The sequence below is a fragment of the Pelophylax lessonae genome, assembly GCF_965119305.1.
Source record: "Pelophylax lessonae genome assembly, chromosome: 5".
In the NCBI taxonomy this organism is placed as follows: domain Eukaryota; kingdom Metazoa; phylum Chordata; class Amphibia; order Anura; family Ranidae; genus Pelophylax; species Pelophylax lessonae.
Window position 1 is genome coordinate 498,635,378 of NC_138772.1, and position 17,442 is coordinate 498,652,819.

At 46.6% G+C, this 17,442-nt stretch overlaps 1 protein-coding gene across 1 annotated transcript in view; it reads left to right on the forward strand.

The window, feature by feature from the left end:
* The window catches only part of LOC309556568 (fibrocystin-L-like), a gene marked incomplete at both ends in the record, with an annotated part of 70,785 nt that overhangs the window by 39,832 nt on the left and 13,511 nt on the right, over positions 1-17,442 (forward strand). Inside the window, 2 exons of the mRNA XM_082259012.1 lie at positions 4,008-4,152; positions 13,612-13,738. Coding sequence (XP_082115138.1) covers positions 4,008-4,152; positions 13,612-13,738 — 272 coding nt within the window. The remainder of the gene's footprint in view (positions 1-4,007; positions 4,153-13,611; positions 13,739-17,442) is intronic.

Genomic DNA, 17,442 nt, shown 5'->3' on the forward strand with positions numbered 1-17,442 from the left:
ACCGATATGTTTTTTTTCATGGCCGATACCGATACCAATATTTTGGTCACAACGTATCAGTATCGGCCGATATGGGCCGATATTTTGTACATTTAAAGTTTTGAAAAATAAAGACAATTTTTGACACAAATCTGGTACTGAACATAGTCATTTTTGTTTAATGCTTAATGGCTGGCTTGCTGGCACCCTGTGGTAGGTGGCTGGCTGGCACCCTGTGGTGGGTGGCTAGCTGTCTGGCACCCTGTGGTGGGTGGCTGGCTTGCTGGCACCCTGTGGTGGATGGCTGGCTGGCACCCTGTGGTAGATGGCTGAGTGGGTGGGTAGCTAGCACCCTTTGGTGGGTGGGTGGCTGGCTGGCACCCTGGGTGGCTGGCGAAAACCTGTGGTGGGTGGCTGGCTGGCACCCTGTGGTGGGTGGCTGGCTGGCTGCCACCCTGTGGTAGGTGGGTGGCTGGCACAGGGGATGTGGGTGGCTGGCTGGTACAGGGCCTGTGGGCGGCTGGCTGGTACAGGACCTGTGGGTGGCTGGCTAGCTGGTACAGGGCCTGTGGGTGGCTGGCTGGCTCACTGGTACAGTGCCTGTGGGTGGCTGACTGGTACAGGGCCTGTGGATGTGGGTAGCTGGCTGGGATGGGGCTGCTGTGGGTGGGTGTATGGCTGTGATACACTCCCGCAAGACTAGTCCCGACTCCAGACGAGGCTGTCCAAGGCGAGGGAGGTGGCCTAAGAAGGCAGAATGACGTCACAAAAATATTGGCAATATCGGCCAGTTCCAGGGCCGATACCGATATATCGGGGAAAGTGCATATCGGCCCTCAATATATCGGCCTTGCTGATAATCGGTCTAACCCTAATACTTACCTCCTCTGTGCAGTGGATTTGCACAGGGCAGCCCAGATCCTCCTCTTCTCGGGTCCCTCTTCGCTGCTCCTAGCCCCTCCCCCCTGACGAGTGCCCCCACAGCAAGCAGCTATGATGGCACCCGAGCCGAGCTGCAACTCCGTGTGTCCATTTAGACACGGAGCTGCCATTCAGCCCCAGCCCCCCACTCTGATTGGCTAACTGACTTTGATTGACAACCGCTGGAGCCAATGGCGCCGCTGCTGTGTCTCAGCCAATCAGGAGGGAGAGTCCCAGATGGCCGAGGGACTAGTGGACATCGCTGGACAGAGATGGGGCTCAGGTAAGTATTAGGGGGGTGCTGGGGAGGCTGCTGCACACAGAAGGCTTTTTATCTTAATTCATAAAATTCATTAGAATAGAAAACCTTTTGCCTTTACAACTCCTTTAAGCCTCATACACACTAGTTGTTTATTTTTGTTCGAACCCAGCAGGGCTGAATGAAAAAAACTGACAGCTCAGGAGAAGCTGCTGTACTAACTATCCGACTTTAGTACAGCAATCTCCCCTGCTGTTCTATTGTGTTCTGATAGTGGAACGGCCCCCGCGCAAAACACTCTGGTAAGCGATCTCAACCATTGACTCAGAGCACTGATTGGGAGCCGATTGGCAGACCTTTTTCGGTCATACCCCTTTCGGCCGGCTTCTGTTGGACAGACCCCAGTGCACACGGCCGAATGTCGGCTGATTTTTATTGAACCGGTCGCTGCCGCCCAACATTCGGCCTGTGTGTACTAGGCTTTAGTCACTGGTAATATTCCTTTTGCACATGGGATTAAAAGCGCCACATTTCTGATTAATTATTATCTTTGGAACATTTCACACAGTTGAGTAAAGTTCAGTAATACAGAAGTGATTACAGAGCCATAAAACAAAAATAAAACATTTTACATTTACTAACATACGCTTGTTTACTCATCAATAAGTATGTTACATGAGTATAAATGAGTATGTTACAACACTGGAAATGAAGAAAAATGTTACTCATCTATACGCTTATTTTTTACTCAGGGATTTTCTGTAAACATCCTGAATGCGCTTTGAGAAAGTACACCACACCTACAAGATATAATAGAAGTCTATGGCAAACCGAAGCTAACCCGCAATGCGGGTAAACCCCAGTGCATCAGTGTGAAAGAAGACTTATATAGGCTCAGGAAGTTAGGGCTTGTTTACTTTTGTGGTTTGGAGGGTAGTAGAACCACAGTTGAGACATACCCCCAATTACTGGGGTTAGGCAAACAGTTCAGCCCGAGCATGATTTTGGGCCGAACATTGGCTATTCACCTGTTTGACGAGCACCCAAATTGTCGGGCGTTCGACTGTTTGTTAGGCCCCCTGAATGGCCACAATGCACTGCACTGCCACACAGTGCATTGGAAGCCCTGATTGACTGAAGCTATGAAAGCTTTGCCCAATCAGGGCACATAGCATTGTCAGAGCCATGATTGGATACTGTCATGATGACTCTATCTAATCATGGCTCATTGCTCCTTGTCCCACTCCACACTATTCTTTCAAAAGTGGCCATTTGCATTGTGTTATTGCCGTGGAGAGAGATAGAACAGGGCTCTGTTCAATTCTACTAGGGAGTTAGTGTGCTGTAATATAACTTGTTTATATTACCTCCTAATCTCTCTAATATCTCGTCTCAACCTTACTTCAATTCTGTATCAACCTCTTACATTCAGTTCAGCATTCTCAGAGACTGCGTGGGGAGTGCTATAGACAGAAAGATTACATTACAGTCAAGGTCAGTACAACACTCAACTTTTATTTACGTGTTTTATAGGGTTCATAACAAAAACACAATACAGGATATGATGATGCACAGTATAGGATATCACACCTACTCACAGTATATTCCTTGATATTACACAATTCCCTTCCTTTGGGTGGGTGCATTCAGGGCTGGCCTTTGGGGTGTGCGAGCTGTGTGGCTGCACAGGGCGCCATGGACAACAGGGGTGACATGCGGCCATTACAGCTCACAGTCAGTTACTCACAGGCAGGCCCAGACTGGCCATCCGCACCGTGGCCGGTTGATGATCAGGCCGCACAGTGGGAGGCAAGCAGCGACCGCGGCCTGGACAGGGTTAACACAGGCCGCAGACGCCGCTTACCTGCTGCTGTGCGGCTGTGCCTGTGTCTCCTCCGGACTGCAGGGACGAGCTGTGTATCTCTCACACAGCTCAGCCTCAGAGATGCCGCTAAGAGATCCCCCTCCTCCTCTCTACGGAGACTTCTCCTCCTCCTCCGGGCGGGAAGTTTAAACCCAGAGGAGAAAAGCTGCAGACAGACAGCCTGAGCCTCCATCTTGGGGTAAGTAAGCTCACCCTCTCTCCTGCCTCAGTATATAAAACAAGGGGAGCTCTGTGGGGGGGGGGTCTCTGATGTAAGGGAAGCTCTGTAGGGGGTCTCTGATGTAAGAGGGGCTCTGTGGCGGGTCTCTGATGTAAGGGGGGCTTTGTGGGGGTCTCTGATGTAAGGGGGAGCTCTGTGGAGGGTCTCTGATGTAAAAGGGGCTCTGTGGGGGGTCTCTGATGTAAGGGGGGCTCTGTGGGGTGGGGTCTTTATTTTTGCGATTGTGATTAAACAGTGGGTAAACATCCAATGGGTGTTGGTCCCACAGAAAATTATTATCCTGATTGTTGTTTAGAATCTTCATTATGCTATTCAAAATAAAAAAAAAATAGAAATTCAGAATCATTTCGTTGTGGCCCCCAACCAGTTACCAAATCACTTGAGTGGCACTCACTCCTCAAAAGGTTGAGCACCCATGTTCTAGGATATGGTATGCATTACTGCATGCATGAGAGACACCTAGATGCATATTATATATATAGATTGAGCATTTTTGCTGGATGGGAGGAGTGTCTATATGCTTGCTTTTATATGACCAGAGAACTGGGGACTCTTGAAGCTTCTGATTATGGAATTATTTTGCAAGTACTCTGTTAGACTTTTTCATCTGTTCTGGGATCCAATAAATGCTACCTTCTCTGGGGAAAAAAACAAAGCTGCTGACTGTCAGGCTTAATGTGTGATTGGTACATTTTAATAATCCAGGCTCACAAATGTTTTTTTGTATTCAATTTATTCTTTAGGCTTTGCAAATGCTAACCAGTTTAATTTTGGATATGGAAATACCCATATGGGAAACAGTGTTCAGCTTGTCTCCTCCACCCTTTCAATCCCATGTGATGTGGAGAAAGGTGCCAGTCATGCAAAACAAATAACCTGCTACACCAGGTATGTTTACCTAGATATACAACATGCAGCCAATTATTTCAGATAACCTAGGTAGAAGGTTTAACACCTTGAAGAAGGGTTAACACCCCTATCCAGGTATTTTTTGCTGCCTGTGTGGGAAATGAATCAGTAATCTAATTAAAGAAGAACTACTGCAACTTTTTTATAACAATAATCATAACCATATAGATGCACCCCGGGTATAGAAATAATACAAGCTTTATATAAGAAGAGATTAATAACAGTACATCCTTCCAATGTACAAACAGGTATTATCAGCAAAGGGCCCAACAGGAGTCCTGGTGGAATTGTACACATATATCTGGATATACAGGATCTCACAAAAGTACAACCTCACATTTTTTGTAAATAATTTATTATATCTTTTCATGTGACAACACTGAAGAAATGACACTTTGCTACAATGTAAAGTAGTGAGTGTACAGCTTGTATAACAGTGGAAATTTGCTGTCCCTTCAAAATAACACACAGCCATTTATGTCTAAACCGCTGGCAACAAAAATGAGTACACCTCTAAGTGAAATAGTGCAAATTGGGCCAAAATAGCTATTTTCCTCTCCCTGTCATGTGACTCCTTAGTGTTACAAGGTCTCAGGTGTGAATAGGAAGCAGGTGTGTTAAATTTGGTGTTATCGCTCTCACTCTCGTACTGGTCATTGGACGTTCACCATGGCACATCATGGCAAAAAACTCTCTAAAGGTTCTGAAAAAAAGAATTGTTGCTCTACATAAACATGGCATAGGCTATAAGATTGCCAAGACCCTGAAACTTAGCTGCAGCATGGTGACCAAGACCATACAGCGGTTTAACAGGACAGGTTCCACTCAGAACAGGCCTCGCCATGGTCGACCAAAGGAGTTGAGTGCACAAGCTCAGCACCATATCCAGAGGTTGCCTTTGGGAAATGAACATATGAGTGCTGCGAGCATTGCTGCAGAGGTTGAAGGGGTGGGGGGGTCAGCCTGTGAGTGCTCAGACCATTTGCCGCACACTGCATCAAATTGGTCTGCATGGCTGTTGTCCCAGAAGGAAGCCTCTTCCAAAGATGATGCACAAGAAATCCCGCAAACAGATTGCTGAAAACAAGCAGACTAAGGATATGGATTACTGGAACCATGTCCTGTGGTCTGATAAGACCAAGTTAAACTTATTTGGTTCAGATGGTGTCAAGCGTGTGTGGCAGCAACCAGGTGAGGAGTACAAAGACAAGTGTGTCTTGCCTACAGTCAAGCGTGGAGGTGGGAGTGTCATGGTCTGGGGCTGCATGAGTACTGCTGGCACTGGGGAGCTACAGTTCATTGAGGGAACCATGAATGCCAACATATGCACTGTGACATACTGAAGCAGAGCATCCCTCCGTTCGGAAACTGAGCCGCTGGTGTAAGAAGAGGTTTTGTCAGACAGGCTCTGGCAGAAGATGAGTTAAACTCACAGGCTAATCCTGGCTCCACCCTTCTCATCAAGGAAGAGCACTATTTAAGCTGGATCAGCACACAGGTTCAGTGCTGCTTTGTCTTCAGCCTTGTTGACTTGAACCTGCTACCTGTATCCTGTTTACCAGTACCAGACCCGGCTTGTCCTGACTATCCTCTGCTCTCCGCCTGCACCGACCTCGGCTTGTCCCTTGACCTCCGCTCCAGTCTGCTCCTTCTGGCTCCTGTATGACCGTTTGGCTTCTGACCCGGCTTGTCTCACTACGCTCCTGCCACCAGCACCAGTTGCCTGCATACCTGCTCTGGACCTACCCGGCTATCCCTGTCTGTGGACATCAGCCTGCTTCCAGCTACATCAGGCACTCGTGCTACTCTATATTCGGCACCTCCTGTCTGCACTATCAGGGGTCCCGAGTCAGAGGCGTAAGAGAGGCCTTCCTCAACAGTTTAGACATTAATGACTGTGTGTTGAGTTATTTTGAGGGGACGGCAAATTTACACTGTTATACAACCTGTACACTCACTACTTTACATTGTAGCAAAGTGTCATTTCTCCAGTGTTGTCACATGAAAAGGTATAAAAAATATTTACATAACTGTGAGGGGTGTACTCACTTTTGTGAGATACTGTATACTGCCTTCCCATAGTACAAGCACCTCCCACCAAGCACTTTTTAGGCACACATTTAACCCTTTGATCACCCCTGATAGTAACCCCTTCCCAGCCAGTGTCATTAGTACAGTGAAAGTCCATATTTTTAGCACTGGTCTTAATGGTATTAATGTCACCGGTCCCCAAAAAGTATCAAAAGTGTCAAGTTAGATGTCCAATTTGTCCACCGCAATATCGCAGTCCCACTATAATTCACTGATGGCCGCCATTACTAGTAAAACTAAAAAAATAAATAAAAATTTCATAAATATATCCCATTGTTTGTAGACGCTATAACTTTTGCGCAAACCAATCAGTATACGCTTATTGTTTTTTTTTTTTTTACCAAAAATATGTAGCAGAATACATATTGGCCTAAATATATGAAGAAATAAGATTTTTAATTTTTTTTATTGGATATGTTTTATAGCAGAATGTAAAAAAATATTGTTATTTTCAGTATAAAGTTACTTATACTAAGGCTGTGCTCACATCGGTATGCTGCGGTTTGCGTAATTTATCTGTGTTTTGCAGACGGTTTTAGGTGTGCTCTCACTTACTTCAATTAGACTATGCGATTTCATGAAAGTGCATCAAAGTCAAGATAAGTCAATGGGAAACCGAATGTAAAATGCAGATACATGTGAACATGGCTTAACCGAATTGAAAACAATCACAACTTGGCTAAATTCTTCTTTTCTCTTTCGTTCATTGACGGACACAGCTCTTAACCTTCTTGACCATTGGGTTATACTGCCCCCATACAGGAGTAGGACACGAGGCAGAAAAAACTTCTGGCTATACCCATGGGCAGTTCCAGGGGGTATACTCCCTCTCCCTGCTATAGTCACTGTAGTTTTTTTCTGCCTAGTCAGGAGTGAGCACCTAGTTCCTTGCTGGGATCATTTATCCTGGCAACATTTTTTAGATAGAAATTTTTCTCCTCCTGGATTTTTTCCTGTGAGATCTACTATCAACTGCCGGACTAGACGATAGGCTGGATAATCTAGATCCAGTGATCACCACAGTCTGGCAAGCAAGCACCACGCTAGGTTGGCCACGACATAGTCCCACTGGAAGGGGGGTGGCCCTGCGAGTTAAACGCCTCGTGAGGTCACATATGACCTGGCCTCGGCCTGAGTCTCAGCGTTCCTCCTGGCTCCAGCCCTCATTTTGATGGAGAGGAGGATCTGTCGGGAGCGGTGCCTACCTGGTTCCTGGTATGGTTAGTAGCTGGAGTGTTTTGGGGTGGACATGGGCCCCTCCTTGGGAAAGTCTGACCACCGGGTTCCCCTCCTTCCCGAAGGCACTCCCCCCCCTTGCCAAGTCCCTCATCTTGCCTCCCCCACCTCCACATATGCTGGGGATGTATTTTTTTTTGGGTGGTCTGGCCACTTTCCTGGGGTGGCGGCTGGGCGCTAACTGGCATTAGGGGCTGGGGGGGGGGTGCGCCGCCAGCGACCATATGACCGACTGGCAGAAGAGGGGTTTTACCTGGTGCTGGCTCCTGCCAGGGCCCCCCATTCTGCCTGGATCTGTCCTGAGGCCTCGTGGCTCCGGCATTTTGTTGTAGCCTTGTGTATTCCTATACACAGCGGCCATGTTTCTTTAGTCCGGTGCCCATTTTCTTGTAGGTTTGCATTGCAAATAGCGGCGGTCATGACAGTGGAGCCCCGTGGGCAGCGATTTCAGTGGTGGGAGCCCCTCCTTATCCTGTGGTGCTGACTCCTAGATCATTTAGCTTCTTGATCTTCGCATGTGTAGTGCAGATTCTTCTGGTGGTTGCAGGTGCCATTGTCGGCGGGTGGTGAGTCTGGTGAGATCCTCTTCCTCTCTACTGAGGATCGCTTTGTGCCTTGTGCTTGGAGACCGGGTGGTGCTGCAAGCGCGGTGGGGGTTGTCTCTTAGCAGTGTGTTACACTTTTTGTGGGGTCCCCCTGGTGACTCATGTAGTCTTTGGAGCACGTTTCCCCACCTAATACCCTCTCTGAGGCTGCAGGGCCCTCTGGGTCCCAACCATCCCTCCATGCACTGACAGCGGTCCTGGAGTCCATTTTGTCCCAGATGGAGGTGGCTTGCGGGTGTCGGGCTAGCAAAAAGCGCCCCTGCCTTCCCCTGCCTCATCTGTCTCATCAGATCCTGAATCAGATTCGGCCGCCGTGGACGTGGTTCACCCTGGCAACCACGCGCCTGGAATACTCTGATAGTGAAGATGATTCCTCCATGTCTGCGACCATGCACGAAAAGGCGCTGATAGATGCACTGATTGTATCTGTGCGTGAGACCTTAAAAATGGAGGACAAAGGTACAGGTATCCTTTGGCACTCACAAGCCAACCTGAGCAGCAAGGTGTTCCCTTTCCCTGCCGATTTTGACAGAACTGACGCTAAAGAGTGGGGACGACTCCCCTACGAAGAGTTCCTTCTTCAGAAGTGGACTGTGCCACCGGTGGTGGACCCTCCAGTTTCCAGATTAAATAAGGCAACTATGATTCTGATGGAAGAGTCCTGGAGAGTTTAAGGATCCTGCGTGGAAGGCAGAGGCTGTGGCCAGCATTATGTACACCTTAGCTGTTTCGGCAATGAGGCTGGTGATTACCATTGCCCTTGAGTCGCAAACTCTGACCAAGTAGGCTAAGCTCCTACGCTATGAACTGGAGTGTGAACAACTCCCCCTGCCTTTGCTGAGCTGGCGGACCAGCTAGTCCAGGGGCTGCAGTTTCTCTTTGATGCCTCTTTGGATGCGGATCCACTGATGGCTCGCCTCTCTGTTTTGGTGGTGGTCCTTCTGTGTGTCTTTTGGCTCAAATGCTGGCTTGCAGACCAGACTTCTAAAAAGGCCTTGACTGATCTTCCCTCTCAAGGGGATTGTCTGTTTGGAGCTACCCTGGATGACATCATTAAAGGTCTCATAGGGGGGAAGAGTAGCTTTCTTCCGCAGGCTACTAAGGGCAAGGAACCTCGTCGTAGATGTGGACCTTCCTTCTCAGCTCATAAGAAGTTTTTCCGTCCCTCAGGGTCGACTGACAAGGGCTCAAAGCCTTTCAGGGCCTCTTCTGGCGGATCCAAACAAACCTGGGCTTCTCTAGACCCACAGACAAGGCTCCTTCTGCATGAATGAGCGCCCTCAACTGTAAAGGGGGTGGGGGGACGTCTTCACTGGTTTCCGGACCCGTGGACCTCCCTGGGTCAAGACAAGAGGGTGCACAAAATCATTTGATCCAGTTAAAAGATCGAGTTTGGCTCTTGTCTCCCCCTGGCAAGGTTTTTTCCATCCAACCTGCACCTGTCCCCGGACCGCTTACAGGGTCTGTTTAGGGAGATACAAGACCTGTTCCTCCAAGGGGTGATTGTACCGTTTATGGCTTCGGAAAGTTTTAAGGGTTTTTACCCTAACCTGTTCACAATCCCTAGGAAGGAAGGCAAAGTGCATCCAATCCTGGACCTCGAGGTGCTAAACTGCTTAGTGTGGGTACAGAAGTTCAGAATGGAGTCCATTTGAATGGTGGTGGCATCCCTGCATCAGGGGCAATTCCTTACCTATATAGACATCAAGGATGACTATCTTCACATTCCAATATGTGCCAGTCACCAGCGTTTTATCCTCTTTGCTGTGGTAGAGAAGCATTATCAGTTTGCGGCTTTACCCTTTTGTCTCCCCTCCACTCCTCAGGTCTTCCCAAAACTGTTGGCTCCGGTGCTAGCCTTGCTACACCAGTGGAGGATCGCGGTACTGGGCTACTTGGACGATCTCCTTCTGCGAGCGGAGTCTCCCTCTGCTCTGGTGGAGAACCCGGAGATCACTATATGAACTTTCTGCTAGTTCGGCTTGATTCAGAATTTTCAGAAGTCTGCCCGGGTTCCATCCATGAAGCTGAACTATTTGGGCCTGACTCTGAACTCGGCCGTAGCCAGAGTGCTCCTTCCTCTTGACAAACTCCAGATATTGCAGGCTGCAATTCACCTCTTGCTGTCTAACAAATGGTCATCCCTCCACTCTTGCATGCAAGTGCTGGGCCTGATGGTATCTACCTTCGAGGCGGTTCCCTTTGCACAGTTCCATGCAAGGTCCCTGCAAAGGGATATTCTGACCAAATGGAACAAGAGTCTGGGAACAATTAGTCCCTGATATGGTGGCTTCGCTCCCTGGCGCTTCGGCTGGGAAAATCAGTGGTGAAAAGACAGTGGTCACCACGAATACCAGCCTGTCCACCTGGGGAGGCGTCCTCAGCAAACAATCTCCTGGAACTCGGAGTGATCAGACTGTGTCTGGAACATTTGATGGATTGTCTTCAGGGATGCCCAGTGCGCATTCAATCAGACAATGCCACGGCTGTTGCTTACATCAATCACCAAGGGGGTGTAAGAAGTGCCCTGGCAGCTCTGGAGGTATCCGACATTCTAATGTGGGCAGAATGGTTTGTTCCAGCCCTCACCACCGTGCACATTCCCGGTGTGGAAAATTGTCAGGCGATTAGCTCAGTTGGACCAAGGGGAGTGGTCCCTTCATTCAGAGGTGTTTCATCAGCTATGTCTCCAGTGGGGGCACCCCTGAGGTCGATCTGTTGGCGCCTTGGCTCAACAGAAAGGTTTGTGGCTCAGTCAAGGCATCCTCTGGCAGAGACCACAGACACACTGGTGGCCCCCTGGGGTCAGTATTATCTGATTTACGCCTTCCCTCCTCTCAAGCTTCTGCCCAGACTGCTACGCAGGATCGAGGCAGAAGAAATTCTGGTCATCTTAGTGGCTCCGGACTGGACTCCTCGGGCCTGGTACACCAATGTTCCTTGGAAGCTTCCTCTCAGGGAGGATCTGCTGTCCCAAGGACCGATCTTTCATCCTGGTTTACAGTCACTGGCTTTGACGGCTTGACTTTTGAATGTCAGGTGCTAAAAGATAGAGGTTTGTCTGAGTCAGTAATTCCTACATTGTTAAAAGTTAGGAAATCTACTTCTAGGAAGATTTACCATTGTACGTGGAAGACATAAATTGCGTGGTGTGGTCTCTTGGGGTTCATCCTTGCTCCTTCTCGGTGGCTCGGATCTTAACCTTCCTTCAACAGGGGGTTGAACAGAAATTGGCCTTGAGTACCATCAAGGACAAATGATGACATTCTGTTGCCTTCCCCATTTCCCAGGCCTTAGCATCCAAAGGAAATTGCCTTGCATGCCTTGGATGTGGTTGGGGCAATTAGGGTGTACCTGGAAGCTACGGAGTCTTTCAGGAAGTCAGACTCTCTGTTTGTGCTCACGGATGGACATCGAAAAGAGTTGTCTGCATTTCCAGATGGATCAGAGAGACGGTTATTAAGGCCTATTCCATCAAGGGTCAGGTTCCTTCTTTCCCTGTCAAGGCGCACTCTACTAGGGCGCTTAGTGTCTCCTGGGCCTTCTGTCATCAAGTGTCAGTGACGCAGGTTTGCATGTGCACACTTTTACAAAGTATTATAAAGTGGATGTGTTGGCATCTGTGGATGCTTCCTTTGGCTGCAATTTTTGCAGGCTGCTGCTTAACCTCTTCCTGTCCACGCTATAGCTGGAAGACAGCTACAGTGCGGACCTTTTTTACCGGGAGGGCATCCATGTACGTCCTCTCGTGTATAAGCTGCCTGCGCCCTCCCTGCAAAGCGTCAGTGTGAGGAGAAAAAAAAGCCGATCACCACTGCTGTCAGAGGGACATCGGTCCCGAAGTGGAGAGGGGCATCTGTACGCATCAGTGCCACCTGCCAGTGCCCACCAGAGCCACCTATCTGTTCTCACCAGTGCCCAACAGCACCAACTACCAGTGCCCCCTATCAGTGCCCACCAGTGCCACCTATTAGTGCCGATCAGTGCCCCATCATCATTGATGCCCATCAGTGCCCCTACCAGTGCCTATCATTGCCCATCAGTGCCACCCATCAGTGCCACCTATCAGTGCCCATCAGTACCACCTTATAGTGCCAATTAGTGCCTATGAGTGCCACCTATCAGTGCCACCTATTAGTCCCCTCAGTGCCACCTACCAGTGTTCTTCAGTGCCACCCATCAGTGCCCACCGGTGCCACCCATCAGTGCAAACCATCAGTGCCCACCAGTTCCACCTTATCGGTGCTGCCTTAACAGTGCCCATCAGTGCTGCCTTATCAGTGCCCATTAGTGCAGCCTATCAGTGCCCATCAGTGAAGCCTATCAGTGCTTATCAGGGCCCATCAGTGCTGCCTCATCAGCGCATATCAAGGAAGGAGAAAAATTACCTGTTTGCAAAATTTTATAACAAATTATAAAAAAAATTTCAAAATATTCAGCCGTTTTTTGTTTGTTCAGCAAAAAATAAAAACCCCAGTAGTATTTAAATCCCACCAAAAGAAAGCTCTATTTGTTTTAATTTGGGTACAGTGTTGCATGACCGCGCAATTGCCTTTTAAAGTGCGACAGTGCTAAAAGCTGAGAATTGGCCTGGGCAGGAAGGGGGTTTAAGTGCCCAGTAGGCAAGTGGTTAAGAGGACCTGATCCTCTTTGATGGTGTATTGTTTTTTTTTTTTTAGATGGGCTCCGGGTGTTTTGGTTGAGCCCCTGTTGCCTGGTTGGCTAATGTTTAGCCTTGGGAATTGTTTGCCGTTTCCCACCCCTCATGTATAACACTGCTTTGGGATGCCCCAATGGTCAAGAATGACAGGAGCTGTGTCCGTCAATGAACAAAAGAGAAAATGAGATTTTTGACTTACTGTAAAATCTATTTCTTTGATGTTCATTGAAGGGCACAGCACCCACCCCTCTGTGGAGTTATAATTCTCCTGACACCGCTTGTAATACAACTGAGTGACTATAGCAGGGAGAGCGAGTATACCCCCTGAGACTGCCCGTGGGTGTAGTCAGAAGTTTTTTCTGCTTAGTGTCCTACTCCTATAGGGGGCAGTATACCCTATGGTCAAGAATGACAGGAGCTGTGTTCGTCCATGAACAGCAGAGAAATCGATTTTACGGAAAGTCAAAAATCCCATTTTTTTAAAAAATCTGTATCTAGAAATGGAGAGGACCAGATTTAATAGATGTATTTTCAGACTATTGCAATAGCACTTAAAATGGCTATTTTTTTTAAAATGCACTTTTACCCTAAGGACTCGATCATATATGGCGCAGTGTGTGCTGCTCCCCAAAAAAACCCTCAAAATGCACACCCACCAACCTGCAGCCGTGTGCATTGCAGCGAGGCCCTATTCACTGGCTAATTAGTGTTTGCTGCGGCATGTGTACAGCCCTGTGTGGCTGCATTGCTCTATTTAGGTGGATGGCTAGGGGAGTATAAAACTGTGGCACTTCCAAATTCACTTTTGCTCATAAATATTGAAGAGTGTTACTTTCTCCCCTACAGGCCTATGCCGGCAGGTGTCTACACGGTGAGAGTGAGCGTAGATGGAGTACCTGTTGACCCCAGCAACATTTGTTATGGTTACTACCAGTATTGGTGGTGGCAGTGGTATTCAGGATGTTGGTTCCAGGTATGTGGACAAAAATGTTACGTATGTTTTGTTTGTTGCAAATGGTTCATGAACAGTGTGCCCTTCCCTCTGCTATCATTGTGAAGTGAAGTCATTGACTGAGCACATTGGATGTATAGATGATAGAGGAATCATTTTCATACATATTATTTAGTCTGCTTTTATACATTAGGGGAATTTTCATACTGATAATAGGTGGAAGCAAAACTGTATTCATAAATATGTTACTATGGGATTTTACAGTTATGGTCCTAGACAGTGAGCAATATTGTAAGAAAAAGTAATTGAGACAGAAGGGAGTTTAATGTAGTTAGTATGGCATCCTCTGACTGCATGGTGGAGGTATACCCCTAACATTGATAACAAATCAGACAACACTTCATTATGGTTCCTAAGTCATGGTAACATCCTAACCCTTCTTTTATAGTCTGTTCTTATGGTGTCGCAATGGGTCACACTTGTTGCTACACCCCTATTAGAAAAATTAATGTACTGCTTTTTCAGAATATAAGATCAACAGTCTATACATGTGCCGGAAAGTGGGAACCAAAGGATCATTGGCACCTTTCCAAGGGGGAAATGGCCTCTCTAATTGCTCTGGCTACCATTCCCCCTAACAAAGGGAAATTATAGTAACTTGTTTTATGGTGAACTCCCCTTATACAGTATATTAACTAAGAGGTACAGCCAGGCAGACATCTTATCAATAAGTCTGTGAAAGATCTGTCTATCTCTATTTGAAATGATCTTTACAACTAGTTCAACAAAGAAATATGGATGAAAAGGAATAATCTACTGAGTCTGGAAGATTTGCCCATATGTTGGAAATTCCCTGCATGCAATACAACATGTTTTAGATAAGTGTTTCTCAACATTTTTCAGTCAAGGTATCCTTTAAAATGATGCATAATCTTAGGACACCCCATTGTAAAATATGAAAAAATAAACTAAAGATTTACATAATGCAGTTACATCAACACACGTAGGAAACCCAACATTAGAGGTGATTTATTTTTACAAAGCAAATCCACTTTTTTACACTGGTACTGATTACTATTCCAGAATTTATTTTCACCCTCGGTTTTTCGCCCTCATTGTGCTAAAGCGCTGACGAAGAGGGACACACAAAGATGTTCTCGAACACCCGATGTCCTCATTATCCACCTATGACATCAACGGTTGTTAGGATGCCAGAAGCAAGCCTAAGGTTGTAATGCTGCATAAATAAAGCCTGTGGCTTTATGTAACAAAAAAGTCAGACTTGATTCCCCTTCTGATTTGTTGACAACTTTTGGGCAATTTGAGGCATTTTGCCAAGGCACCCCTGATAAACCCAGAAGGCAACCCAGGGTACCTTCTGTGTTTATCAGGGGTGCCTTGGCAAAATGCCAAGCACCCTTGTTGAAAAAGGTTGTTTTAAGTGATAGATGATACATATTCTCAAAAGTGTTATTAAAGAGGAGCTCCAGTTCCCCCCAGCGTCTTAAGTAGGGGAAACTGGCAGTGAAGCATTGCGGTTTCACAGCCAGATTCTCACTGAGCATGCGTGAGCCATGCTGTGCTTTGTGAATGGTTTCGCAGTCCCAGAAGGCTGCAGGGGAAGGGGGGATTTCTGCTCAGATCGCCTCGACAATCTGACCAAAAGTTGGAGCGGTACTTGTCAGAACCAGGTACCCGCTTCCCCCCCAAAAAGTGCCAAATGTGGCAGTAGAAGGGGGGGGGGTCACAAACAGGGGGAATGTCCCCTTTTGGGTGGAGTTCCACTTTAAACATTATAAAACCTAACTCTCATAGTCTGTCAAACCACTTGAATCAATTTGTTGGTTATAAGTGTTGGTTGAATCCATCACTTTGCATTTCTAACACTGTGCATGGCTAACTTTAAGGTAGTCATAGGGGTTTAAGGAAAGTTGACAGTGCGGGCCCATTTGGCCCACTTAGGTATACTTGTCAGTGAGCATTCCACTAAGCTGAATGTAAAGTAGATGGAACAGGAGCAAGGAAGCACAGACAAACCGCACCTGGTGCTGCTTAACACAGGGTAGGTAAAATTAAGTTTGAGCTAGATTTAATTTTTTTTTTTCATATACATACAGGTATGCATCTCAAAAAAATTGAATATCATCAAAAAGTTTATTGATTTCGATAATTCTATTTAAAAAAAGTGAAACTTGTATATTATATAGATTCATTACACACAGAGTGATATATTTCAAGCCTTTCTTTCTTTTAATTGTAATGATTATGGCTTACAACTAGTGAAAACCCAAAATTCAAGACAATTAGAATATTGTGAAAAAGTTCAATATTGTAGACTCATGGTGTCACACTCTAATCAGATAATTAACTCAAAACACCTGTGGAGGTTTCTTGAGCCTTTAGGAATGACTGCTGACTTGACATTTGTCCAGAAGACAGCCATTGACATCCTCCACAAGGAGGGCCATTGCTAAGGAAGCTGGCTGTTCACAGAGTGTTGTATCCAAGCATATAAATGGAAAGTTAAGTGGAAGGAAAAAGTGTGGTAGAAAAAGGTGCACAAGCAATAGGGAAAACCGCACCCTTGAGAGGATTGTGAAGCAAAGGCCGTTTAAGAATTTGTGGGAAAATTCACAAGGAGCAGATTACAGCTAATGTCAGTGCTTCAAAAACCACCACACACAGACGTTGCCAGGACATGGGCTACAACTGTCACATTCCTTGCGTCAAGACACTCCTGAACCAGAGAGAAAGTCAGAAGCCTCTTATCTGGGCTAAGGTCCAAAGTCTTCTTTTCGGATGAAAGTAAACTTTGCATTTCATTTGGAAATCAAGGTCCCAGAGTCTGGAGGAAGAGGAGAGAGGCACAGAATCCAAGTTGCATGAGGTCCAGTGAGAAGTTTCCACAGTCACTGATGATTTGGGGAGCCATTTCATCTGCTGGTGTTGGTCCACTGTGTTTTATCAAGTCCAAAGTCGGCGCAGCCCTCTACCAGGAAATTCTAGAGCACTTCATGCTTCCCTTTGCTGACCAACTTTATTTAGATGCTGATTTCATTTTCCAGCAGGACTTGGCACCTGCCCACACTGCGAAAAGTACCAATACCTGGTTTAATGATCATGGTATCACTGTGCTTGATTGGCCAGCAAACTCGCCTGACCTAAACCCCATAGAGAATATGTGGGGTATTGTCAAGAAGAACATGAGAGACACCAGACCCAACAATGCAGACGAGCTGAAGGCCACTATCAAATAATTCTGGGCTTCCTTAACCCCTCAGCAGTGCCGCAGGTTGATTGCCTCCATGCCACGCCGCATTAATGCAGTAATCTATACAAAAGGAGCCCAAGTGTTGAGTGCATACTATACTGTACATGGACATAATTTTCAGTAAGCCAACATTTCTGTATTAAAAATTCTTTTTTTTTTTTGGTCTTATGTAATAATCTAATTCTCTGAGATACTGAATATTGGGTTTTCACTAGCTGTAATCTATATACAGTATCTCGCAAAAGTGAGTACTCCCCTCACATTTTTGTAAATATTTTATTATATCTTTTCATGTGACAACACTGAAGAAATGACGCTTTGCTCCAATGTAAAGTAGTGAGTGTACAGCTTGTATAATAGTGTAAATTTGCTGTCCCCTCAAAATAACTCAATACACAGCCATTAATGTCTAAACCGCTGGCAACAAAAGTGAGTACACCCCTAAGTGAAAATG